This window comes from Rhincodon typus, chromosome 21, assembly GCF_021869965.1.
Source record: "Rhincodon typus isolate 14 chromosome 21, sRhiTyp1.1, whole genome shotgun sequence".
NCBI classification, from domain to species: Eukaryota; Metazoa; Chordata; class Chondrichthyes; order Orectolobiformes; family Rhincodontidae; genus Rhincodon; species Rhincodon typus.
The window spans coordinates 16,113,627-16,124,725 of record NC_063352.1 but is presented as its reverse complement, the minus strand read 5'-3'; the positions used below and the strand labels follow the sequence as shown (position 1 = coordinate 16,124,725).

The 11,099-nt window shown below is 39.3% G+C and overlaps 1 protein-coding gene across 1 annotated transcript in view; it reads left to right on the top strand.

Moving 5' to 3' along the window:
* Positions 1–11,099, top strand: part of tsc2 (TSC complex subunit 2) — a 53,631-nt gene that overhangs the window by 21,404 nt on the left and 21,128 nt on the right. The window contains exons 16-21 of the mRNA XM_048609691.1: positions 410–529; positions 2,564–2,686; positions 3,716–3,822; positions 4,376–4,526; positions 9,057–9,179; positions 10,091–10,225. Of these exons, the coding sequence (XP_048465648.1) occupies positions 410–529; positions 2,564–2,686; positions 3,716–3,822; positions 4,376–4,526; positions 9,057–9,179; positions 10,091–10,225 (759 nt within the window). The remainder of the gene's footprint in view (positions 1–409; positions 530–2,563; positions 2,687–3,715; positions 3,823–4,375; positions 4,527–9,056; positions 9,180–10,090; positions 10,226–11,099) is intronic.

Sequence of the window (11,099 nt, the reverse complement as noted above, 5' to 3'; positions counted from 1 at the left end):
TGACCTATCCCCTCCCTAACTCCCCACCTACACTCACCTTTACTGGCCCCATCCCCGCCTCTTCGACCTGTTTGTTTCCTCTCCACCTATCCTCTCCTCTATCCCTCTTCTATCCGCCTCCCACTCTCTCCCTATTTATTTCAAAACCCCCTTCCCCTCCCCCTTTTCTGATGAAGGGTCTAGGCCCGAAACGTCAGCCTCTCTGCTCCTATGATGCTGCTTGGCCTGCTGTGTTCATCCAGCCCTGCACCTTGTTGTCTCGGATTCACCAGCATCTGCAGTTCCTACTATCTCTGATAAATCTAGGGACAAGTTGTTACCTTTTAGGGTTTTTAAATTTGTTTATAATATCGTATAATGTATTTGTGTGTCTGTAAGTTGCAAAGAGCTTTTCCTTTTTTCTTTCAAGGTTGTTAATCGACCCCTCATTGATCCACCTGTTGTAGAAGCTGTGGAAAGTGATTTTTTATGTGAATCTCCACTGGAGGATGTGAAGACTGCTGTCCTAGGGCTTCTAGAGATTCTGCAGGTCGAACATAAATCTTGTGCCTAATTCCATTGAAGCTTATTTTATTGAAATTGTAGTTTATCATCAGCCATCTTCAGAGTAAAGTTGATATACAAATGTATTGGGTGGATCATAATTTTAAAATTACATTATACGCTGAGCGGAACTGTACATCATGGAAAGTATTTTATTTTCGTCACCCAGTCATTGTCATCAATTGCTGCATTTAAATTGTTAACAAGCATGTCTTGTGCTTCGATGTTTTATCTCTTTGCTGGGGTTTCTATCTGTTTCATTACTGGTTAATCTAATGGTGCTGGGTTGTGCAAATTCTATTGAGAACTTTTATAGGAATGCAAGCATGGCCTCTGAAGTAGGAAATTGATGGGGAAATGATTTCACTTCATTGCTCCTGGCGCATGATAGAAATGTGCATCACAAGGTTGCACATTGTCAATCCAAGTTGAATAATTTCTTGATGAGTTTGAACCTTTTTATCCATATGCTAATATTTCTGATATCTTAAATAGCCTTCACCACGCTGTTCCATTTAATTTAACTTTATAACTTGGTAAAGAATGTTTTAAGCTTCAAATAAGAATGCTGTTAGTAGGCCTTTCACACCAGCAGGTGGCGCTTCCCCTCATTTCAAAGTGAACCGACTTCTATATTTCTGTCTTTAAAACTGCGATCATTATCTATTCAGAGATAGTCAATACAGCAAATGTTTGTGGAGTCGGTGTGATGATGCATCCTGTTTATCTTGATGAACTTTGAAAGAAATTCAAAATGCTGGTCACACCATATTTAAAACAACCTGCTCCTTATTCAAGAAAGTGTTCATTGGACTCTTCATTAATGTGTTATTGAGCTCAGCTACTTTTGTAGATAGGAAATGGATGCTGACATATAAACCCACCACCTGCCCTTGAAGCATATTTTACTGTTCAAAATAGAAAGTGTAGACTGGGAAGAATTGAGTGGGCTAATAATTTGGTGTTGAACTGAAACAGAATATTAACTTTATGCTGAATACATTCTGCAGTTAATCAATCTTACATACAATCAGGTAGCAAAAATTTTAGATAATATCCTGCAGAACAAATAACTCCAATGACTTGCTTGAAGGAGGAGTCAGTCATGAATTATATTAATGTATGATTAGTCATCCATTTAAGACAGATGAGGAGAAACTTCTTGTGAGGGTAGGTGATCTGTGGAATTCTTTACCACAGAAGGTTGTTAAGTATATTCAAAGCTGAGATAAGATTCCTAATCATTAAGGGAATCAAGGGTTATAAGGATAAGGCAGTTAAGTGGAGTTGAGGATTATCAGAACAGCCATGATGCCATTAAATGGCAGAGTGGACTAGATGGGTCAAATAATCCTTTTCTGCAATATCTTATGATCCATAGATAGAATCCCTACAGTGTGGAAACAGGCCATTTGGCCCAACAAGTCCACACTGATCCTCCAATGAACACCCCACCCAGGGCCACCCCCACCATCCCTGCATTTCCCATGGCTAATGCACCTAACCTGTACATCCCTGAACACTAATTTAACATGGCCAAACCACCTAACCTGCACATCTTTGGACTATGGGAAGAAACCGGAGCACCCGGCAGAAACCCACACAGACACGGAGAATGTGCAAACTCCACACAGACAGTTGCCCGAGGGTGGAATTGAACCCGGGTCCCCTAGCACTGTGAAGCAACAGTGCTAATCACTGAGCTGCTGTGCCACCCCTCATATGGTCTTATGTAGGAATCATAGCCGAGTTGTATCCAGAAAGGATTATCAATAACAATAAAACAAATGGCAAATCGTTTGTTTCAATTGTTAATTAGGTGATAAATGATGGTCAGAACAGTTGGGAACAGACCCCTCTACCTGTTCCAATGGTGCTGTGGGATCTGTTGTCTCTCTCTGGCAGTACAGGCATTTAACCTCATATCTGACAGTGCCACACACCTGCAGTAGTGTATGTCTACAATTTAAATTGATTCTGACATTTTATGCCAAAAGTATTAACGCGTTTTTTTTTCCAGACCAAATTGTATAGTTTACCAGCCAGTCATGCAAGCCGGGCATATGAGCTTCTGATTAGTCACATTCAGTCACACTACCAGCAAATGTACGCCTCTTCCATCGCAAGCAGTATACGCTTAAAGGTAGGTAGGACAAGGGAGTTTATCTCATTGTAGTTTTAGAACCAATGTGCAGTTCCATTTATAACCTATTGTGTACTGGACTTTATTTAATGGTTAAGTTAACAAATTATCTTTGATTGATTGAAATCCACTAATTAACTTAAGAAATATTTGTCAGTTCTTTAAACCTGCTCAGTTTTTCAACATACTGTGGTTCTCCAAGATTCGTGATTGCAATATAATAATATGGTGGTTTAAGACTGTAGTGTCTCCAATGAGTTGCATTTATATAATGACTTCTACCATATTAATATCCCAGGGGTTGGCAAGACTGCTTAGAGAACATGTAGCAAGTTACTTGAGTCTATCAATCGACCTGTCTCATTGCATTTTCTGAAGAGGAGTGACCTATAGACCAAGCTGCAAGGAACTCATCAGATGTAGAAATATCCCCAATTTAATCTTTGTCTTTCAGCTGATGTTCCTGTATACTATGCACGAACATGACATAACTGGCCTATGGGTCTATATACCTTTTTGCTCTTAAAATTGGTCAATGCAGTTGGTGTGTTGCTTTGAGGAGCTTGTTTCTAATTTTCGATTTCTGTCCCTGAATATTGTAGTAGTCTTTTCCTCCCTCCCTTCTCAGGAAGACAAAGTCAGGTCACTGATGGAATGTAACTGAGTACAGTGACTATTCAATTTACAACTTTTTATAAAACTTGTTCCACGATGTCATTATGTAGAATTGAAACCCTGAATTTGAATATCTCAAAGTAAGTTCATTAGTTGTGCTGAATCCTTTTTATGGACTATAGATCTTTGACGTCTGAAGTAGGAATTGAAAAACAATGCACTTTCTAAAATCTACCTACACCTTCTAATCATAGCTCTGCACCAAGAAAATAGTTTTTACTGTAAAATTGAATAATACAAGCAAAATCTGTGTCAAAGGTGTAACATTTTTCAATGTCTTGAAATACCAGAAACATAATATCAATGAAAACAGAGCATTAATTGTTTCAATAACTAACAAAGTTCTTTCCATAGGTATTCACTTTCTTTCTGGATCTTCGAGTTGACTCTCTTTTTCGCATTGGAGTGCCAAATAAGGATAGGATAGTGAGATTCAGCCCATATTGTCTCTGTGGAAGCAGGTAGGCAATTTTTGGCTTCAGTTTTATTCTTGATTCAGTCCATTCTTTCAGAGCCTGTAATACTGATAATAGAGCATAGCAACACAAGTGGACCATTCAGGCTCAAGCCTGTTGCATTGTTCTTTTAGCTGGTGGCTAATTTTACTTCAACGCCATGTGCTGCATGCCCTAGGTATTTCCATGTAACAAAAATTCCACAATATAGGTCTTGAAAATTTCAATTGATTCAGCATATACAGCTTTTTGAGAAAAGAGTTCTAGATTCTATGCGTGGACTCAGGTCACATGACACAGCAGGACATTTGCATTGATTTGATTGTACAGTCTTTGCTTGAATGAGACACTTGTGGCATGTATTTTAACTGTGTAACCTTGGTACTTAAGATGTGAAATGAGAGTTGACATGAATGTAACTTTCTAGATACAATATTAGCTTGAAAACTTGTAATCGGCCATGACCCCTCAGCTTGATTAAGCAGCCTTCTGGCACATGGGAGCAATACCTTATTTCCTTTAAAATCTCCAATGTTCACTTAATTATATTTTGTTGTAGTGAATCTGAGAAGAGAGGCTCTGAGAAAAAAGGGCAAGGTACAGTTTCTCCACCAGCAGGAAGCCCTGCAGCAACTCAGAGTACCACCATTCGCATGGGCTATTTACCTTTCTCATTGGCTTTTAATGCTCTTCTCCAGTGCCTCGAACATGTAAGTAAAATGGTTTCCTATCAAAACACAAATATGTGAAATGAGTAAAATGTTCTTTTGAATTCTCTATTAGGCTATTTCTCCTGCAGACCATGTACATTTGCTGTGGTTACTGACTGAACCTAATTGTTTGTGAGGAAGCATTTTCTAAATGTCTTCTCATTTTCCTGTTGTACTCCTCTTGCAACTCAAGTGAAATCTACACAATGCTCATCCAATGCTTTTGTTCCATGTGTCAGCATTTCCATACTGCTTATAATCATTGTTTTTCAGAGTATATAATTTTTTTTTAACTTATTGATGTCTCTCAATCCCATCCTTAACCAGAGAATTATTTGCCTATTATTCAAAGCTGTGAATTGAGAGGTGAGCTTTTTCAGCTGGGATGCTTTTTGATTTTCCAAGCAACTTTTAAAATAATACAGAGTCCCAAGGTGCCTTGGAGAATTATAAAACAGTATGACCCGAACCACAGCATTGCTATTAGTCAGTTGACCAAAATCTTGTTCAAAAACGTAGGCTTTAAGGAGTATTTTAATGGATGAGGTGAGATAGAAGCATAGTGACGGTGTAAGAAAGATGTTCTGTAACTTGTGGACTAGGCAATTGAAGGCCCCATCTCCAATGATGGACCAATTATGATGGGGAATGCATACGAGACCAGTATTAATGAATCTTGGATGTCAGAGAGTTCTACAATTGAGGAAATTACAAAGAAAAGGAGGGATGAGAATTGAAAATGGCGATGAGAATTTTAAAATCAAAATGTTGCTTGACCAGGCGCCATTGTAATTCAGTGAACAAAGGGGCAGTAGGAAAACAGGTTTTGTTGCAGGTGGCACAGTTGTGGACAATCTTCAGTTTACAGTAGGTAGAATGAGGAAGATCAGCTAGCAGTGCATTGAGTTGAGAGGTAATGAAGAGGTGAATGAGGGTTTCAGCAGCTGCTGAACTGAGATGAATGAGGGTGGGCAATATTCCAAATATGGAAATAGTTGCTCTTAGTGATGGCATGAGTATGAAGTTGAAATCTTACCAAATGTGTGACAAAAGCGGTGAACAGATTGGCATAATCTCTGACCATTCTCAAGGAAAAGGATGGCATCACTGGCTAAGAAATTGAGTTTTGAGCATGGACTGAAACAATTGTTTTGGTTTTTCCTATACTTAATTGAAGGAAATTTCTGCTGATCCAGTATTTTATGTTGGATAAACTGTCTGATAAGTTAGCAGCAGCGAGGTAGAGTTGGATGTCCGTAAGACTATAAGAAGTAGGAGCAGATGTAGGCTATTTAGCCCGTCAAGTCTGCTCCACCATTTATTGAGATCATGGCTGATCTGATAACCCTCAACTTCACTTTCCGGCCTCATCCCCAGAACTTTGATTCCATACTAATTTAAAATCTGCCTATCTCAGCCCTGAATATACTCTGACCCCGTTTCAGCAGCCCTCTATGCCAAAGAATTCCACAAATGTGCTACCCTCTGAGAGAAACACAAAATCCTGCTCATTTCCACCTTAAATGGTGACTCCATAATCTGAGATTATTCCCTCTGGTCCTAGACGCATGCCGAAAGGGAAACAACATCTTTCTATTTATCCTGTCATACCCCCTAAGAATCTAAGTTTCAGTGAGGGCCCTTGTTATTCTTATAAACTCCAATACATACAAGCCCAACTTACTGAAGCTCTCCTTATAAGAAAATTCTTCTATACCTGGAATCAACCTAGTGAGTCTTCTCTGGTCTGCCTCTAATGCCAGTACATCTTTCCTTAGATAAGAAACCAAAGCTCTTGCACTATTCCAGGTGTGATCTGACTAGTGCTTTGTATAGTTTTAGCAAGACTTCAATATTTTCATACTCCATTCCCTTTGAAATAAAGGCATTCCCTCCCCCACTAACAGTTTATTTGCCTTCCTGATTATCCACTGAACTTGGATGCTAGCTTTTTGTGATTCATGCATGAATGCCCCCAAATCCTTCTGCTGCAGCTTTCTGCAATGTGTCAATTTTAAATAATATCCGCTCCTCTCTTCCTGCCAAAGTACATAATCTCACATTTTCCTCCATTGTATTCCAACTGCCAAGCTTTTGCCCACTAACTTAACCCATCTGTATCCATCGTTAGACTCTTGTGTCATCCTCGTACTTTCCTTCCCATCTGTTTTATGTCATCTGTAAACTTGGTGATACTACATTGATTTCTGTTATCCAAACCATTAATACATATCGCAAATAATTGTGGCCCCTGCACTGATCCCAGTGGCACTCCACTAGTTATGTAGGTTGCCATCCTGAAAATACTCTCTCTATCTGAACTCTTGGTCTTCCCTTTGTTAATCCTTAATGTATGCTAATATACTGCCACTAACATCATGGGCTCTTCTCAGGTAGCCTTATGTGTGGTTCCTTATCAAACACCTTTTGGAAATCCAAATATATTACAATCTACTATTTCACCTTTTTTCTATTCTGCTTGTTTTCTCCTCAAAGAATTCTAATAAATTTATCGGGCATGATTTCCCCTTTGTGAAGCCATGCTAACACTGCTTGATTATATTCTATATTTCTAAATGCTCTACCATTATATCCTTTATAATGGATTCTAACATTTTCCCAATGGTGGATGTTAAGCTACCAGGCCTGTGGTTACTCTTGTTTCTTGTCTTCTTCCCTTTTTGAATAAGGATGATACATTGGCAGTTGTCCTCAGAGTACATGTAAAAACTAAGCTGCAAATCTGTTGCAAATTTATTCATTCTGTACTTATGCTGTGCAGTTCTTTATTCATAATTGCTGCCAAACCTGATGACGTTTGCTTCATGTGTTCCTCTGAGTGAAATAGTTTCCATTGAAGGTGAATTTGTGGCAACCGGATTTATACTGGCACTTTTAATTTATGGTTGGATTTCTAACGTTTTGTAATAAAAATCTCATCTGTTTTAGTGAGGTATATTTTATGCGCATACTTTTGTGGATGAAGTTGGGTATTGTCTGTTAAGTGCTTCAGGTGGAGGATGCTATTGTCAGTTCTGGAGGCCTGTATTGACATTTGGAAGATGCAGTTCTTGAATTCAAAGAACAAAGAAAATTACAGTACAGGAACAGGCCCGTTGGCCCTCTAAGCCTGCACCGACAAAATTCACTGGCTCTTGAAGTGCTTGGTCTCACGTGCTCCCATCTTGCATGTTTAAACCCTCTAGATCTTGAACATTCATTTGATAATGTTGTTCTTAAAATGATTTTAGAGTTCCTTGGATTCCAATGCAGAAGTTTCTTTTTTGAAAGTTTAAGACCAATTGGAAGCATTTTATCTTGTGTTCCTTCATCAATTCAATCAACTTGGTGTGATTTTTTAAAAATATGCATATCCAAATGGTAAATCAGGAACTTGTGTTGATCTTTCAAAGGCCATGTTCTGCTTATCATTTGCCTTTGATATTCAATGCATTTCATTCCTCCATTGCCTTACCCCACCATACTACTTCAATTTCTTCTACTGTTTGGTCTTGTTACAAATCCTTTGTTAATCTGACTTCCTGTATATCCCTGTCTTCCCAGCAATTTGTATTTCTGTATTTCATTAATGTAATAAAAAAGCATAAGGTGCTTCCCGAGGTGTTATAAAACATATGCTGAACAATGAGATGTTAGCATGGATGGCCAAAGCTTTCGGCAAAGTAAAGTTTTTAAGGAGTATTTTAAATGGGGAAAGCAGAGTGATGGTTGAAAGAATTCCAGAGCTTGGGGCCTTGGCAGCCGAAGGCACAGTGGCAGAACCTTCAATTCCCCTCTCTGTTTCCAAAATCTCTTCCACGTTGCTTTGTTTCTCCCCGCCTGTATATGCTCAAAACCAGCTTACTGAACCACGCTTTTTTAGTCAGTGTTCCTGTTGTCTTCACTGTTTCTTCTCTTCTTCTTTGCTTTTATCCAGGAAAACAACTACAAATTTTTTTTGCAATTTAAACAGCTTAGTTTTTTGTTCAGAAGTCATATAATTGTAAAGAGGCCATACCACTTGTCATGACTGGGTGAGCTCTTTCAAAGAGCTGCCTAATATTCTCTGGCTTTCCTATTCTTTCTCCAAAGTAGTGATATTTTTCCCCTGTGAGTACTTTATAAGTTATTCTTTTGAAAGCTACTGACGAATGTAATTCCACTCGTCTTTCAGGCAGTGCATTTTCAATTGCTGTAGCTTGCTGCATTTTTAAGTGTTTCCTCCATCTCCCTGTGGATTTCTTTGTCAATTACCTTAAACCTGTGTTCCCTGGTTTTTAAGTCATGTGTCAGTGGAAATCATTTCTAGCTATCCACCCCATTAAAATTCCTAATTTTGAGCAGCACTTAAAAAGCCGTTCAATTCCGTAAAGTTGCATTCCATTGGACTTTGTTTTTCCAGCGTCTTCAATAGATATTTCCAAAGAAATATTTAGGATGATTGAGTATCTTTGTGACATTTGCAACTTAAAAGTTGTTTATTTCTACATGTTCCATCCTTTTGTTTATGTGCTCTTTTACCGTTTAAAGGAGACAGACTGGAAGGTGCTGAAACTTGTACTGGATAAACTACCTGAATTACTGAAGTATAAGGGACTCATTCTGACCTCTCCATGCAGCATTGACCAACTCTGTTCTGCTCTCTGTACCATGGTAAAGTAAAATTAATTCAATCATCTGTACTCCATGTTTTTTCCTTATCTTTGCAATGGAATTGTGCTTGACTTGGGCTTTGACAGGTGCAAGCAGTTCTTTGGTATCTTCTCCATGCAGTGCAATCTAAAGTAGCTGTTTGTAAGTATGAAGAAACATTCGTAATTAAAATGAATATTAATACACCCTTGTATGGGAACACATTGGTAAGTTGGATGTTTGTAAATTAGGGGATCCCCCTGTTCATCATCAGCACCATGCTTCCATGTTCAGAGCTGAGTGTAACACTGTCCAACACAGGACCATCTGGGGAAATTATTTCTTTCCCTGCTATGTTGATTACGGAAAGGAATTAATAAATTCAGTATTAATTGGGAGATTAGTCTTGATCTGACCTCTTAAGATCTCAATTGTTGCTTATTTCAGACATCCGACATGAAGACATTGCTTTATTACAATTGTAAATGTTATATTAAGCATTTCCAGATTGAATGTGCTGTGTCTCCCTAGAAAACGTAAAAACTGGAGGTTATTAAATGTGTAGCGATGAATGATCTGTACTACTGAAATATAGGGAAATATCTGTCTCTGTCCTGTGGCAAAGTTGCTTTAAAAAATGTGGTCATTCCTGTTTTGTCAGGCTTGTATTTCCTGTCTCTGGTTAGAGCGCCACCAATAAAGGTGGTACACAGATTATTTGCCCCACAGTGCACCTTAGCATATCTTGGAGGATGCCCAAGGATGAGGTTTTCTTTTCAGTTTTGGCCACATTATACCTCCTGTTGACTTGAACTATATGAACCTTCTAGGATTGAATTCACTATGGGAGAAATTGGTGCACTCCGTGAAAGAATACTTTGAGTAGGCCGCGTAATATCAAGCTGGTAGTCATTTCAGACTTTCTTTTCTAGGTCACAGACCGCCAGCTAGCAGAGAGGTTGAGGAACACACCTGATGGTTTCTCTCGCACTGATGTCCAGTTGGCAGTTGTCCCAGTGCTGACAGTCATCACCTCATACCATATTTACTTGGACCAGTCTAAACAGGTAAATTAAACTGTAGCTAAAGGTGTTTTTGTTAGGCCATACTTTGGTCTTTGAACGAAGGGTAGGGACAACAAACAAAGCAATTTATTTAATCACTCGTGGGACGTGGGCATTGCTGCCTGGCCAGCATCTGTTGCCCATCCCTAGTTGCCCTTGAGAAGGTGGTGGTGAGCTAACTGCCTTCTTGAACCACTGCAATCCATGTGCTGTAGTTTGATCCACAATGACCATTGGAAGGGAATTCTAGGATTTTGACCCAGGAACAGTGATATATTTCCGAGTCAGGATAGTGAGTGGCTTGGAGGGGAACTTGCAGAGGTGGTGTTCCCATGCATTTGCTGCCCTTGTCCTTCTAGATGGAAGGGATTATATGTTTGGAAGATGCTATCTAAGGATCTTTGAATTTCTGCAGTGCATCTTGAGGATAGTTCATGCTGCTGCTACTGACATCAGTGGTGGAGGGAGTGGATGTGGTGCCTATGAAGTGGCTGCATTGTCCCAGATGGTGTCAAACTTCTTGTGTTGGAGCTACACCCATCTAGGCAAGTAGGGAGTATTCCATCACACTCCTAACTTGTACCTTGTAGATGGTGGACAGGCTTTGCAGAGTCAGGAGGTGGGTTACTTGCCACAGTCTTCCTAGCCTCTGACTTGCTCTTGTCGCCGCTGTATATGGCAAGTCCAGTTGAGTTTCCAGTGAGTGATAACTCCCCAGGACATTGATAGTGAGCGATTCAATGACAGTGATACCATTGAATATTAAGGGGGTGGTGGTTAGATTGCATATAAATGATTTAGATGTGTGTTGGGAATGGATGATCAGCCAGGTGAATTGACATACAAGGCATCATAATTTGCAGTCCAAGCATTGAAA